This window comes from Gavia stellata, chromosome 19 (genome assembly GCF_030936135.1).
Source record: "Gavia stellata isolate bGavSte3 chromosome 19, bGavSte3.hap2, whole genome shotgun sequence".
Classification (NCBI taxonomy): Eukaryota; Metazoa; Chordata; class Aves; order Gaviiformes; family Gaviidae; genus Gavia; species Gavia stellata.
In genome coordinates this window covers 4,386,475-4,403,648 of record NC_082612.1, presented here as the reverse complement: position 1 = coordinate 4,403,648, position 17,174 = coordinate 4,386,475, and the positions used below count along the sequence as shown (strand labels likewise).

Below are 17,174 nucleotides of genomic sequence, written 5' to 3'. Positions count from 1 at the left end.
GAGAGGTATGGCACTTGCACAGATCAAGCAAAGTGGTCAGACAGCTACTATTCCCTTCCTTCCCTAGGCAGGGAGCTTTCACGTGGTTGCAGAATGGCCTTGTGGCAACTTCACCCCTCTCAAAAGTTGAATGCTTGCTTTTAAAACGCTGCTCGAGCTTGTCATACACACTGTTCAAAGGCTGCCTAAGCAGGCTTCTCCTTTTTCAAGGTGGGCAATATTTATTGCAGTCTGAGCTTTGCACTACGACCGTGCCTTGTTCTCCTTTCTGAGTTTGGTTGCCTATGAGTAACAATTCCTGTGTGACGCTACGTTACTGAAGAGTGGAAGTTTTTGAGTATGTACTGGTCTTTTACTGAGATTCTCCCTGTACTTGCATAGGGAAAATAAGCACTTATTGATCTATGCTGTGCTATAGGCGCAAGGGGGGGGACAGGGGGAGGAATAAAAAAATAAAATAAAATAAATCTTTTTACCATTCTCAGACAGTTATGCTATTGTGCCAACCCTACTATGTAAGCTTTGTTCTCTTTGATTTTCTAATTAGCTATTCTTAGCAGGCTTAGATGCTAAATGCACAGCTGTGACTATAGAGTGAGGACCCAGCTGGCAGTAACCAGTGGTGCCTAATACTGAGCTTTTTTTCTGATAAACAAAGTACACAAATACAAACATAACCGGGTTTAATATCCGAAGCTTTCCCTGTTCAGCTGCTCGATTCAAATGTGTAATAGCACAAGTGTCTGTTCTTTGAATATGGTTGCAAACCACCATTCCCCAATGGAGAGCACAGGCATACTATGCAACTTGTACCACAAAATGCTGCTTAGAGTAGACAAAACCAGATCTATTTCAAAATAAATAAATAACAAGCCACATGAAGTGATCTTTAGAAAGGCAATACACACTGATAAATAAACAGAAAGGTACACAGACCATTTTTATTAGTGTCCTAACTTTTCTGGCATCTTCTAAATAGTATCTCTCTCCTATGAAATATTTAAATGCTACATTAATACATTTTTAACCTTGTTTCAAATTTTACTAAAAAACAACGTTTCAGCACAGGCGGTTAAAGGTCATGTGGATGCCATTATACGACCTTTACTATCACTGAATAAACGGGGTCCTATCATATAATCTGAAAGTTATAACAAGTCGGTCTACAGCAAACCCAGAAAAACACCATCACTTTAGGCAAAGTACACTGTTTGTAGTTACTCGCCATGAATTTGTAAATGAGTTTACGGCCAAAAATAGGGTTTGGTTTTTATTTGCTCTAACAAGCAAAGGACACAGGACACCACAGCAAACACCCGACTGCACCAAGCAGAGGACGGCTCGCAGCTCAACACGCCCAGCTGCCTTCTGCTGCCTCAGCCGAACATCTCCGCATCGGCTAGAGCACATGTCACGCTCTGAAGGTTATTTTTCCACTAACCAAACTCCTGCTTTTTAAAAGCGACGGCCACAAGGCAAACGTGCTCGTCCCATTTGATCAGTGTTTGCTCCTTTTCATATCATCGGGCTCAGTCAGTTCAATTAAGAGCAGCCACGCTGCTCCCAACCAGGACAAGATCCTTCCCCACCCCACCATTTCTCCCTGGATTAATTGCAATTGTTCTCTTTCATCGGGTACAAGTTGCTGTCGGCCACCAACTTCCTCTCTGTTGCGAACTTGTAACTAAACATTTTTTTCTGGTCTTTCCCCCTCTCCTCTCCATTTATTCTGCTGTCTGAAGTCAAACTGAAACTTCTAAAAACAAAACAGAAAAAGTAGGGTATTTATAAAGTCTTAATAAGTTTATATATTGTCTTGGATACACTGATGTTGGCTGACCTGCACCACATACTATTAAGATGCTGACAAAAATCTCATTCTGTTAATCAGATCTACCATACACAGAGTCCATGCAGTTAACATTCACATTATTTTTTTAGTATTTTGTAATTCATATTAGCACAGAGTAAGCAAATTCCAAAAACAGTACTCTGTAGACATTAAAAAAGCATACTAGATGAAATTCCTCTATTTTCTTGCTGGTTAAAACCATGCTAACGCTCTCAGTTGGGAAACAAACCATAAGATCTGAACTGTTTTCTATTAGGACCCCAAGCACTACGAAGTGCACTGTCATCACATATTAATCTAACAATGCTGTTGATAAAGTGCTTCTTCAACGATATTAGACACAGATTTAACCCTGTTGAAAAACAGACTTTTTCCTTTCATGTTTCTCACTAATTATTTGGTATATATACTGCATATTTGATTTATCAAAATGCACTGGGGGAAAAAAGCCTTTAAAGCTTGATGAAGCTTTTCAATCCCTAAAATGTCCTTGTCCCTGACCTCTACTGCCTTTTCCCATTTACCATCCAATACTGACAGAATGTTTAAGTCCATTTAACTTTAAAGAGGAATGAAATTCAGACTCAAAAACACAGGCAAGAAATACAGTACCGCAAGCCTTTGTCTTTTCTCCTGTATCTCAGCCCTCTCTAGAGTTACAGGCGTATCCAATGAAGCCTCCAAGAACACAGCCTACCTAAAACTAGAGGTCAACCAGAAAACTGCCGTGCAAGTACTTCCCTGATGCAACGCACTCCGTCAAAAATCCATTACTCACTGGACCTTTGGCAAGCATCCTGGGAAAGCAACCTTGCCTTTCAAATGAATGGAAGGTAGTCGAAAGTAAGAAGCTTGCCCTTCAAGAGAGGTTATTAAAATCACTGCATAGAGTAGCAAGTGCAGCAGAGGTTTCCTCAAATCCAGGATTCAAATTAAAAACTTTGTTGACATTACCCCAGATGCAATAGTCTGTTAAAAAACACCAAAAAACCTTCATTCTCCTAAGCATGAAGCCCCATCATATGACTTGCAAGCATACACAGAAAGGTTTATCATTATTAAATGGAAATGCAAACCAAGGTTTTGCCAATCCTACACTTTCAGTAGCTGCATTTGTAGTAGAAAAGCCGTACAAGTAACAGTTAAAAGACAGTTTCAAGTATGGAGACTGTTTTTACTTATTCCATCTATAGAACAGCAGGTCAAATTCAACTGCAGCAAACACAGTAAGAAGAAAATTGGAAGAGAAGCTGAATTTTAAATCCAGACCTCTGCATTACAGATACTGACATATAGCCCCATCCATAAATCCACATTATAAACTAATTTAGGTGGGAAACTTTGTCTTTCATTGTTCCAGTATGACATCTGCACTCTGTGGATGGTAGAAGATATCATTCTAACCTGCAGCTTTGATTTAATAATGGCAAGTTCTTCATTTCCTCTTCAGATGAAATAGCTTTTCTTTCTCCCTGCAGCTTACCGCCTCCCTTCTCTCTTTTTTTAGTATATATAAATATATTAGGCATGCATGCGTATATATATGGGCATGTGTGTATACACACATACATGTATTTTTATCAATATTTATATATTTTAAACAGGGCATCAGTCATCATCCCTTCTTTAACAAGCTTAAGATCAGCTGGCTTCTGAGCCTGTGTTTAAGCGATAAGATCTCACATCCTTCAATAAACCCTCCCTAACCTCCTCTTCTGCGCCTCCACTTGGTTGGGGCGACCAGAATTGCACTCAGAAACTCTTCAGAGGGGCCCACCTACCTGTGTGTGTCGTGTCCCCCCCCACCTTTGTGCAAAAAGCACAAAGAGAGACCAAGCACCCCACCGGCACCCGCTGAGCAATTCCCCATCTTCACCTCTCACGGGGCCCCTGCTCCTGCCGGGTCTGGATACAGGCAGGGCTGCCAGCACAGCATTACGCAGGATGAATCCCCGCAGCAGCTGCCAGGTATCCTGCCTCCACCTCCCCAGAGCAGGGTTACGGCCCCGGCACAGCACACTGCCCTGCAGCATCCCCGGGTGGGCTGCGCACAGCCTGGGAAAGCGCCGGGAGATGCAACGGAGCTACAAGTGGCAGCCAAACAGCAGGTGAAGGTTAATACTCAGAGAGGTGTATTGTTGCGTTAAAAATTAATTCTACTCAGAAGTTTTACAAAACAAAAAAATAAAAACATTAGGACAACATTGTTAATAACGAAACTTCCATTCAAGGTGCTGTTGTGACCTGTCAGGATATGAAAGACGACTTTACTTCAGGTCATCTGTAAAGTACATCTACTCAACCTGGGCACTGAAAAAAATTACTGTACACCAGGTTTCAGCCAAACTATGATTCCCTTGAAGGCAAGCTTTTAATGAAAATGGCATTATTTGGTAAAATGCCTTTTTTTAGGCAGAAAAGATGAAGATACATTACCCATTTTCCCAGCACTCTTCAAAAGGTCTCGGGTAAGAGGTGCTTGAAGCCACACCATGAAAGAGGTTACGTATCGCCTGCTCTCAGCCACTAGCGCCAGGGCAGGGAGCCAGGCATGGGACCGTCCCTTCTCCTCCCCATCCATCATGTTTGGTTCTTCCTCAGAAGCCTCCATCCTCTCCTGGAGGCTCCTGCCGCAGACACCTCACCAAGCCAACCAAGGGCTGCTGTCTAACACTGTCCCAGCCACAGGATAGATAAATGCCCAAACAGATTATTAACTGAACACGAGTCATCCACTTCACTTAAATAACCTTTAAGCAACTAGGACATCTGAAAAGTTGGCTTGATTACAAAGTTTTTTTTTACATCAATAATACTAATAATTAGGCTTGCTGCTCTTAAACATCAGCTTTGAACACGTCCCTGTGTCCCAAACCCTACAAACATGGTACTTAAACTCAAGCACGTTCCAAATACTACAAGAAAAAGTATGCTTTTGGAACTAAGTTTTATCTCCTGTTTCTCTACGTAACATTAGAAGTTATCCTACAGTACGCTAGAGAAGTAGACCATGAAAAAACACTAGCTCGTTGTCTGTCCTATATACAGGTCAGTCTAAAACTTGCAAGTGACACTCACAGTTAAAGCGCCACATATTACCAAAGTAAATAAATCTTGTTGATTTGTGTTTCAATACAAAAATGATTAATTAGAATATTTAAAACCGGAAAACCTGTTTATAATAGTAGCTTATGTTAACCTGTTTGATTTTTTGCAAATAAAGAAATACAGTAAAACAGCTTCCGTTGCTTTTAACTTTCATAATTTGACCTACACAACATCCAAGGTCTGAACCTTGCATTCTCCATTCCCAATACACACAATCATCTGAGCTGAAGAAATAACCACCTCGTGGTACTATCCATGAACCAAGTACACTTGCTTTTTGATGGACAGCACAGGCTTGCTGATGAGGTTTGGTGTTCGTTCATCAGATCATTGGATGCCAGCTTACGTTTGGCACGTGTACTTGGAGGAGCTGCCTTCCTGACCAAGTTTCACTGGAGATACCTAACTGACTTCTGGAATCAGCCCTGCATCCTTTTCCCTGTGTCTTACACTACACAGGTGGATGCTGAGTCACGTAGCTTCCCGAATTTAAAATGCAGCAGTGTAGCAGGAATAGATGTGGTTCGTCCACCTAGCCGTACTGGAGCATCTGAGACTTGAGGCTACAGCAGTTTCATGACTGTGGGTACCTGAAGAGCTCAGGCAAGGCTTACTTGTGTAGCAAAAGATCAATTGTTGGGGGGCAGGGGGGTAGAGAAGCTTTTTGTGGAAATACATTTCAGAGCCAAAATACATTATCATATGGTTCAGCACAGAATATACAGTGCCCCACAATCTCTACCATGCCTCCCCAGCTGACAATCACATGCATTTTAAAACAGCTCTAGAATTGCTTCACATCACCAGAAATTTACTGTCAGAAGTAGCTCTACAAGAACTATTCCCCAGACTTTAAAAAAAAATACAAAGTGATAGTGCTAGGCCATGCGCAAAAAATCTACTGCTACAGTCTGCAAGAGATTACAGACAGCGTCCTTGAATTTGAATGAAGGAGAAGAATCTGATCTAAGGAATAAAACATCTCTTTATTCTTCCACCTAATTTTAAAGATAAATACCAGTATCAGCTAACACATACCTAGTAAACATACAGCTGTCAGCAAGACTCAAAAAAACCAATAAACTTTTTAGTGAAGATAATTCAAAGCCACCAATTTGTTACATAGATCTAGATCTGTGTAACAAGATTAGATAAGACATCTACAGGGAGGACCGAATAAATTACTGTAATTACTATTTGTTGACAGCTATGGCTGAAAGGACAGCTACTTCTGAAACGTGAACACCCTCCTTTGTAGCACATGTTTAGTTTACTTAGGTACAGAAGAATAAAGAAAATGAACTGTCATTTGTTTCTCTTTTCCTATCAACAACAAATGGCATTAAGTCCAAAGAAGTACCTCAAGATCAGCATTGAAAGAAAAAGCATTGTGTTACGCAGATGTAGTTACGAAACTTTTAAAAACTGTGCGGATGTGAAAAAGAAGCAGCTCAACTCACAAACTACAGGGTTGCATCATTTTGGTTTGGAAGCATTGACACAGGTTATCCCAAGTACAACTCTATCCAAACTGCAGGATCAACCTATGTCCAGATGCGCATACATCATCAACTAGTTAATGGGAAAGAGTTCTTTTGAAACACTGTTCAACTGCTTTTCTCACAGCGAAGGTGCCTGCTCATTTCAGTGCCCAGGTATTCCCCAGGTGGCTGCTTGTAGCACCCATCGAGTTTCTACCCTGATTCAAGGGCGCACCTTATCAGGCTGATAAATGGCCTAACTACGTATCAAACTAGTCACAAGATACAAACGCCATAGAAGAGGTTTCCCCATTGTTTCTAAAACGTGTGTTACTTTAAAAAGCCAGCTTTATTCAGCTTCCCAAGACGCCCCCCCAGAGAAGTGCAGTAAGAAAGAGGCAGAAGAGCCTTTTACTTTCCTAATGGCTGCTGCCAATTATCTGGAAAATACTGCCAGGTAACACCATACGCTTACTTAATAGTTTAAGTCAGCAATGACCTTAAAGACTTGATATCCAGTCTGTCTCTAGCTTGTGATCTTTTAATGCTAATTCTGCTCGCGCTGTCCTCTATCCAATTCAAAACACACTCTTTTTGGAGTTAACTATACAAACCCTGGACTCTTTCCCACATACATCTAAGATTTTATTCACTTACGGGTAATGGCTGCAGCCACATTAACCATCTCCTTGTCTTTCATAGAGAACACTATTTATGCAAGAACCACTTCTAAATCCACGCACTTTAACCAGCTAAAATAGCATGCTAGCTACCACAGAAGGTGACTCCTAAATGTGCAGTGTCTATTGCCTACGCTGAGCTTTGTGAAACCACAATCGGCCCTTCCGCCACAATGAAACACAGTGACACAAGTTATGCTCAGCTTCATCCACCTGCAGCAGGGATCAGAAGAGCACAGGAGGAAATGTGCCATCATCGGGCATTTCAGTCACTGACTGACATCGTGCCTCCCTGTAAAGGGCAAGAGTAACCCTGCTACGCCGCGGAGAAAGCTCCCAGCCGCCCATGCCATGCCGCAAGGCGCTGCAGGGAGCCGGGCAGAGCGGTGACCTCCAAAGGACCCGCTGCTCTCCTCGCTGGCTCTTGGCTCCCGGCTCCTCAGCACGCTGATCACTGCAACCGCGCCAAGGGACGCTGCGCCAAGCACAGACCGACACCGGGACACTGCCTTAAAGGGGGAGCAAAAGGAAGTATCGGGGCCCGGCAAAGGCTTCCCGAGGCACCCAGGCAGGCTGCAACCCGAAGACACATCCACAGTTTGCGTACCGCAGCCGGGCGCTGCAGCCGTAATTGCTATAGAGCTCAGCAGCAGCTAAAAATCATGCCCGACGCACCAGCTAACGGCATGATCGGCTACTGCTGGTTTTTCACCTGCGCTGGGCAGTTAGGATACACCCCGGTAAGGCCACTTTCCTTTACAGGTGACACGCGAGACGCACAGCTAACATACATTCTCTGCAGGGACTGCAGCCGGCCCCTACCCGAGCACGGTGCCAGCACGGCAGGGGCTCTGCGTATACACTGCGCACACTCCAGCAGCTTGACTTTGGCCACATCTATTGTGGTCCCCGACCTGAGCGTCCCCCCCGCAAAGCATGTCACTTAACGCCGTGCAAAAGGGGAAACGCTGCTACAGACCCTTACGTCTCCTATCAGACACCAGCAAGCATTTGGTTCACAGGTGAAATAAAGCTTCCAGCTTAACATCCTCCAAAATAAATCTAATTTATCTGCACCAAAAATACTCTACAAAGGGAACCCGCATGCAGCAAGTGGGGATGATGGGGGATTTACAAAACCCTTCCATTGCCCTGAACCAAAATATTAATCTAGATGGGACGGGGCAGAGCAAAGCAGGAGTCAGGTTTGCTTCCCCTCACACACGCACTGTTACATGACAGATACTCAGCACCCCCTGCTACGTGCTACCTTTAAAGCTGTGTTTTTCTAACTTTTCTTTAAAGGAAGTTGAAGGAAAACACAGGTACAGACTCAGAGCAACCACAAAACAGAGCTACCACATCCCCTAGAATTAAACAACAGCCATCCTGTAACAGTTTAAAAGGCCTTGACCTTTGTATCCTCTCTGATTGTTTATAATTATTACTCTCCACCTTTTTTAAGATGTTGCTTACTAGCAGAAAACTAGAGCTTTTCAGTTGCATGCAGGAATTCCGATTTGGTTAAACAAACTACTTCTTTCCTTTTTCACACACCCCCAAAAAATAACAAACTCTCTGCCGACAAGGCAGCAGTGCCACTGCTGAGGTGGTATTTTGGGTATTGGTATTTGGGACTTGAAAAAACAACATGGATTTTTTTCCTAATACTTTTCTACCAGAAAAAGCAGACTAGGCCACTCACAAGCGGGTTTGGAGAATGTAAGAGACCTGAATGGCTTGTAATACTAGCTTAAGTTTGCCCGCTAAAGCTGTGATCTGCAGCCACGTGCCCCTCTCTCCTGACTATCATCTCTGGGCAGGTACATCGCTTTCATTTAGGAGACGGGTCCTGCAGCATCACCATTTCCAGCCCAGAAACTTGAACCAGCTCTGCTTCTGGCTTAACTTAATGCAGCAGGCTAAAAGCTGCAGAAAGTAAATTAGCAAAGGCTCCTGCCTTAGAGATGCAGCAATAGCTGAAAACAGCCGCAGCACTAGCTATCCAATTTTAATCTGCCAGAATAAAGCAACAGTTATGAATTTTATCTAACTGTTCAGTAAAAACAACCTGACTGCCCAATAATTTACCTACAACATATACCACAGTGGATTATGCATAACAATTTAGGCATGGACAAATTATATGATAAAAGATGAACACCCTCACTTTGTCTCTCTCGCATTCAATCAAATCCTGCGCTTAGAACACCGGAAGAATGAATTGCCCAATAAAAGTGAAGAGAAGGTAAATAATGTCTCAGTTCACAAATAATTACAGGGTTGGTTTCCCCCCCCGTAATAAGTATTTGCCAGCATGTACTCTACCTACACGTCTGTTTCAAGGTCTTGTCAGTCTGGTTATATTAAACATTTTACTTACTGTTCCACCTTCTTAACATCTGTGGCTCCAGAGTAAATTTAGAAAGTACAAAGAAATATACTCTCAAAAGGCTCCAGATTATATATAAATATATGTGTGTACAAATATATATCTCTACATCTACACACTTACACATCCCTATAGGAAAACACTGAAAGAAAACTGATCCTTTCATTTTCTTGCGTTCCATTTTATAGCAAAGAAAGTATCTGCTTTTGAGGACAGTTAATTTTTTGCCCTACGGACCAATCTACAGAGACAAAAAACAGACAATGTTGACATAGTGCCCAAAGTTATCATGCAACAAAGACATTCTTCTTCTTACAGGACAAAAAAATATCGGTTTGGAACATGAAGAGCTGAAACTCAATCCAGACAGCAAGGTTTTCCTGGAGAGAACAGGGCTGAACTTTGTTCAGACAGCACAGGGCTACCTTTAGTCTGCTTCCTCAGGATACCTGTGCAGCCTGACAGTTCCTAAACACAAACATGTTAATATACACACAGGAAGAACCAGTTAGAAGCAGCACTGTTATGGTCATCTCTGATGACACCTTGGAGAACACACAATAGTAGGGACATATCCGCTAGCGAGTTCGGAGTGCGATGCAAGTGTCTGCTCTCTTTCAGCTCGGATGCATTTAAAGTTGAACAGGGGAGGGGAATAAAAGATGAGGGAATTGGCTCAGCACTCCACATCCTGCAGCCCAAATCAGAGAATCATCTCATGTTTTCCGAGTTGGTGAAAAAAAAGTACTGCTAAATCAAGACACTACCAACAGTGCAAAGAATAAAAAAACGCCACAAAACAAAACAAAAGACACACCAGCCTTCCACAACCAATTTTCAGGCTAAAACAAATGAAAAGTGGGCCTGGCAGTTTTCATGCAAAAAGTAAAGGCTGAACGGGACATTTTTAGAAGCAAGTTGTTGAGCACTGCAGGTCTACCTACCTATCACCCAGCCAGAAGTGTGCATTAATAATCATCTCCAATTCAAGATCTATTTGTTTATGTATACATAAATAGAACTGTAAACAAGATGGTTTTCTGTGAAATTTTGGTCTGCCTGTCACTCACCATTGAGTTGCGGAACAGAGGCATGCTTGGATATCAGGTATCAAAAATCACATGGTACACCAAAGTAATCAAACCTAATCATTAATCTGTGCAGCCAGGATTTCTGGAATCAATTCAGTCACTATCACTATTTCAGACTGAAGTTCAGTACCTGATGGCCAATAAGTGTACAGTAAAAATTCATATCCGAGTACAGCAGTGGTGCCATTTACGTCAACTCACATCATCTCCATTTCCTGGCCTATACATAGTTTCTTCATGCTTATATGCACCTAATTTTAAAGATATTTTTACCTATCAAACCAAGGGAAGCAAACTCTCCATAAAAACACTAATACCATGAAATTAGGTCGTATAACCTATCAGCGGGCTTCTTTAAGTGTAAGCATTATTCATCCGTTCTCCCTTCTTCCCGTTTTAACCCACACTTGGTTAGAAGCTACAGATGTAATTTCCAAGATAGCATGCACTGTTTTTTCCTCTACTGTACCATTAAGCACCTTACTCAAAAGCAAAATACTTCTCACAACCACAAAAGATGCATTTTGATGAGTTTGTGTCTGATAGTTCCCCTCACCACCACCCCAAGCTATTTCCAGGGACTTCAACGGTGTATTTCACCCAGCAACAACAAAAGACACTAGATCCCGTTTGAAATTCACTGCTTAAAAACTGCCACTCATCATACGAGGTCAACCAGGTACCACAGAAATTACTGTAAAGCTCAGCAAACCTTACTTCTGGCAGAGGGCTGGCCGGTTTGGTTAGGATTCCTCCCACATAAACAACATTGGGTAGCGTAGGTCTTGGAAACTCCAGTGCTACATCAGTACAAAGCATCCACAGGCTGGATCCATGAACCAAGTCATACATGGACCGTTCTGGCAGAACCTTGTATTTCTGCATTATCCTTTCATATTTCGGCAGAACCAAAAAACTGACTCCAAATCTTGAAATAAGATAAACAACGGTATTTTTAATCCTCTCAAATAGGTTCATGTGATCTGTGAGCAGCGAGTTAAATTCTGGAACGTAAGACAGGGGAGCTGGAGCACCCACTTCTGCCGGATACCAGAGGCCAGTGGAAAAGACGGCATATTTAACCCCTAAAAGATGAGCTATAACAAATCCACACATCTCATTGGGATCTACCAGGAGCAGGTCAAATTCTTCCTGTTTCAGGGCACGCATGAGGTTTCGGTTGCCAACAATCATGTCGCAGTTCTTGGAATAGTGGTCCAGGATATCAAACAGTTCGAGGGCTGTCAGTCTCCCAGAGAAAATACTCCTCATCTTGGACTGGAGAAAATCATCCGAGGTGCTGCTGTTAAAGATCCCTGGGTAGCGCTGAAGCCTATAGTGATTAGATGGAGGAATCTCTCTGCCCTCAGAGAGGAGAAACACTGTCTGGTGACCTTGGTCATGCAAGGCTGAGGCCAGAGTCTTGAAAATATAAAGATGGCTTTCAAACATAATTGGCGGCACAACAACAATTTTGGCAGCCCTCGCTATCCCGACAGCACTCCACAGGAGAATGAAAGCTGGAGCGTACGGCTTCATAGCTGAAATGAGAAATAAAAGCATTACATCAACAGAAAACAGGTTTGTATGCTACCTGGGAATTTTAAAAAAGTTGTTAAGTGGCTGTCCCATGAAAGCTAATCACATCTCCCTATTTCAAAGGCATCTTTGCAGGGGTCACGGGGAACAAGAGAACCACTCGGCTTCAGAGCGCATTTGGTAGTGCTCGGTTTCCAGCAAGATCTGCCTTTCCCCCTCCCCTCCCTTTCCACCTGGCATTAGGGGTCGACAAGAGACTTCTTCCCACACAGATACCAATACGACATCCGCATTAAATGTCAGAAAAACCAACTGAGACAATGAGGTTGGTACCCGCCACCGAGATACAGCGCACACCGCTTCCAAATTATATATGCCATCCAACAGCTGTAAGATCTTGAAGTCAGCTCTGAAAGCTACATCCTGCTATGTTTGGGATTACTTTAAAAGCACAACTGCATTATTGTCATTGTAATATATTAAGTGAATAAGAAAGATGCTAAGTTCAAAGACCCAAAGGCTAAAATCCGATATTTATTCACACATGAGACCCAAAGGATGCACTGGTGATTTTCAGAGCCTAGGATATGACTCTCACAAATACAACTCAGTCTTGCCCCCTCCACCGGAACTTCTAATATGTCCGTTTTAATTTTATAGTTTGAGATCCACACTTCACACTACTGTTAACGTGGTTAGGAGCATTTCTACCACAAGGTCTTGCCTGATAGTCACCCACAGCTTTCAAGCTGTCCCCCTTCAAGTTGCAACTCTCTATTCTGATTTAAGGATAACATTTTCTGCCATTTTGTTTTCATATAAGCCAATGGGAATAGAGAAGATTTTTTTTTTCTCCTAAAAGGACATGCAAATTCACGTAATGTTTTTCTTTAGCATCCACACTGATCAGACACACGGGGGTGGAAAGTCAAGATCTGGCAGGAAGATGCTACCGTCAAATAAGAACCAACTTAACTACTTTGAGCTTTCAGAAAACTACACTTTGTGCATGAGAACAAGTGAAATAATGGGAGTTAGTTCTACATACGTGAACATCTCAACTTCCACTGAAGCGCTTTTAGAAGTACTTGATTCTGAACCTACTTAAATCAGTACTTGAACATGCATGGTGCATGAACTCTAATCTATGCTGAAAACCCCCACTGCCGTCCTAAACACACACAGCTCCTGACAGTAGCAGACTGCTGGGGAAAGGGAAAATACTTTCCCTCCCCTCCGGTGTTTTGGTGAGTCAAGCCTACAAAACGCTGTACGCACTAGATGAAAGCGAAGTACATTAGATGCATGGAGAGGGCATGTCAGAAAGCTCCTCAGTCACTGTAACCCTCCTAGGACAGAGAAACAAGTGGAAGCCAAACCAAACAATCTGTCTGCTCTTTCCTCATGCCAAATCAACCCACGTGGAAAGCCGAGTCTGTTGCAGTGTCCTTTATAAAAAAGCACAACAGAAACAGGTAACGCTGCTACTCAGTCCTTGTTATCTCTTTACAGTGTCATCTTATAACCCTCCTACAACAGATTGCTCAGGACTTTTTCTAGATTTTTTTTTTTTACATGTTATGTGGGTGACCAGCTCACCAATTGAGCATCTCATATTTCTATTGCTACTGTATAACACTGAGCTTTCTTAAAGATGCCCCAGTTGTCTCCTACTCCAGCTTCCTCAAGTGGCTTGACTTTGAAACATTTATAAGCATGCACCAAGCCCAAGTAAAGTTGGAAAATTACCACAAGGTACATGGACTATTTAAATCACATTTCTCACAGGAAAAGGGTTTTTTACTGGACTCAAAGCCTCCTCCACACTTGTCTTCAGAAAGTGTCAGCCACTGCCTCAGAGGTTACCAACCATCACTTGGAGAACTCTACCAAGCTTAAATTAATTATCACCAGCAGTAGTGTGCGCACAAAAAAATCTCATTCAGGCAGAGACACATGGTTTTTTTGTGGGTGTGTGTGGTTTTTTTTTTTTTCTTTCTCAAGACAAAGCCCACATCACAAAGATGGACAGCAAAACCTTACGGTACCCATGGGCAAGTAGTGAGGAACTGAAAAACAGAAAAATGTATTGAGATCTCCACACCACCACCACATTCACAGGCTCAGTTTTACAGAGGTAACACTTCAGGGGAAGAGAAAGGAAATTACTTGCTGCAAATATTACCAGCATATGAAATCTTCACTAGACTGCACCATCATCTGACATCAGGAGAGATCAGTTTGCTTTTTAAGCTGCCTCAATTAGAGCATTAGAGATTACCCTCAAACATCTCCTCCTCGGCGAACAGTAGTAGCTAAATTGAACTCAACAGCAATCCTGTTCACTCTCCAATTAAGTTGGAAAAAGCATTCTTACTACACCAGAAACAGCTGACCTCCCAGCACGAGGGCCTGACCTACCAGAGAGTTTAAGGTATTAAATTGCATTTTTAGTTTAAGCCTTTGCTTTCACTGGAGGCTTTCTAGAAAACCACAGCACCCCACAGAGCTCAGCCGCCCTCCCAGGAGCTCCTGTCCAAAGGACGTGCCAGCACCGAGCCCCGCTCACTTTGCTCCCGTCCGTAAGACTCACAGGGTTCAAGCCGCAGCAGAGGGTTGTGCAAGCGCAGAAATAGGCAGGCTTGGCATAGCGTTCAAGGTTGGTACCAACAAGCCACACTCAGGTATCTTCAACAAGGCCCCACTGGAGGATAACACTTGCTAAGTTAAGTGTGGTTTAAAAAAAAAGTAATGGTTCATCAATGAAATATCCAAGAAAAATGATTAATCAAACTTGGAAAAAAACCATTATTGATTACATCTCCCCATGCTATAAGCATTCCCACGGTATTAAGTTACTGCTTCTGCCAACAACAGCGATATTACAAAACCATGAATGGAGGTATAGGATTGGGAAACTCAGAAACAGTTAATGTTTCTATCAGCAGCATAAATCAAAGGTACCAGGAGCCTAAGGGCTCATCATGATCCAACAGGTTGACAGATGCAGGCATGCCGGCTGTACTTTGATCTCCTGACCCCATACAGGCCCGGAGCACAGCGCAGGAAGATATAATCCTTAGCCCTAAGGCGCGTTTTCCACAGCTGGGGTTACGCACATGCCACCAAAACCCATGGGAACTACAGCTGTACTTCCCTGGGATGATGACAGTACTGCCCCACTGCTTCCTATCCCCACCCTCACCCAGCAGCAACGTTTTAAACGGGAATGCCATTGGATATTTTACTCTTTATGAAGGTACTATAGAGCACTACCTACCCAACATGAAAATCTGTCAATATAACTATAAGCAATTTACCAAATATTAGTTTTTGTCCTCTTAAGGTGTATCAGCATCAAGGGATGACACAACACGCTTACCCACGAGTCTGTAGCTTGCAGTATCTTCAGAACTGATAAAAAATAATCACTTCTCAAGAAAGCGTTACACAGCTTCCCTTTTCAATGCAAGCATCTTCCACAGGGGCAGGAAAAATATATTTACAGGACCTGACAAGCCCTAGAGATATTAAACACGTGATGCTATTAGAGAAATGCTGATTAAGTGATATTTTGTACTGGGAAAAATGGCATTGACCTCATATTGAACTTTTGGCAGGAACCTGCAGGATGAAGCCTCATCATCTCATCCCCTGGCCAGACAGACACAGGGAGCTTGGAAGGTTTGCATTTAGCAGGAACAAGGGCAATATGTAACAGCACTTTGTAAGCCAATTAATCACGAGTGTAATTCCCATATGGCAGACTGGGAGAGGGGAAGAGATAGGTGCCCAGTGCCATCAGCAGGGCAACAACGCGCAACTACGCAAGCTCAGCTCCAGGCTCAGTCCTGGATGCCCCTTCACTCCGACCGTCCTCTGTGAACTCCTCCAGCATGTCAGGTATTTCCACCAAGACAGGGAGAGCTGCGGAAGCTTGAGTATTTCAGCGGGAATTTCTGATTCAGTTCATCTCCCAAAGCACAAGCAGCGCCTAGGCAGAGGGGGCTTTACAGGGGTGAGGAAAATTATGAGGTGGTGCTCAGCTGGAAGCCAGCTATTCAAAACCAGAGCACAGGGACTTTTCCCCACTAACTTCCAGTCATACTCCAGCAGTGACCTCCCAGAATAAATCACTTGCCAAAATAAATAAAAAGGATCAACATCCAACACAACTGCTTTCTGTTTCTGAATACCAGGAGCATGAAATAGAATTGTCAAGTGTCCTGAGAGAAAAGAGGAAAGAACACCCAAAGCCAGAGGATGACACGTTTCTCCAAGATAGTTAACAATATAAACTCATTTTCTACCTCTATCCTAAGTTCTCTATCCTAAGGATTTGCCTCCATTAAATAAGACGGTTTTGGTGCCTGAGCTGGTATATAACATCCTTTTATAATAGACAGTGAAGACAAAAATCAAAATTTTCTAAAATTTAAAAAAAACCCAAGCAACCAAACAAAAAACATCCCACAAAATTATGACTGAATTCAAGCCATTATTGCTTTCAACCAAAAAACCCTAAAAGCAAAAACAGGCTTGGAGGAAAAGAGAGATGCAGAGTAGCTTTATATGAGTGAAACCAACTGCCACCTGTAAAGAGTTCACCTATTGAAGTGCAGCAAGAAAAAGTTAAAGAAATACCAAGAGGTTAAACATTAAACCTATTCTAACGGCTTCTCATTAAGTTAATGACCTACATGTGCTTTTTTCAAACGAAAGAGAAAGTACAAGTTTTAAAGCATTACAGAAAGCCAAGCACATCCACAGAAGACTGCTGGAGGGATGTTTTCAGCTGACCGAAACAGTTCTAAATCCTGATTTATTTTTTTCCTAAAGAAGTATTTTTCCATTCATCCAGAAAGACTAAGCAGGAGCTAGAACAAGAAGTGTGACTATACAGAAATTGGTGACTTTCAGAGGAAAAAAAATAAGTGGGAGGATCCCCCCCCAATTGTTCACAAAGGCCTGATACTTGAAAATTGGGCAACATGGAAAGAAACTGAATGACATTTACATTTATATACATTA

The 17,174-nt window shown here is 42.6% G+C and overlaps 1 protein-coding gene across 1 annotated transcript in view; it reads right to left on the bottom strand.

The window, feature by feature from the left end:
- The window catches only part of UGT8 (UDP glycosyltransferase 8), a 30,632-nt gene extending 14,308 nt beyond the window's left edge, over window positions 1–16,324 (bottom strand). The window contains exons 1-2 of the mRNA XM_009814953.2: window positions 16,285–16,324; window positions 11,322–12,145 (exon numbers count right to left, since the gene is read on the bottom strand). Of these exons, the coding sequence (XP_009813255.2) occupies window positions 11,322–12,145; window positions 16,285–16,309 (849 nt within the window). The 5' untranslated portion in view covers window positions 16,310–16,324. The remainder of the gene's footprint in view (window positions 1–11,321; window positions 12,146–16,284) is intronic.
- Window positions 16,325–17,174: the final 850 nt, after the last annotated feature.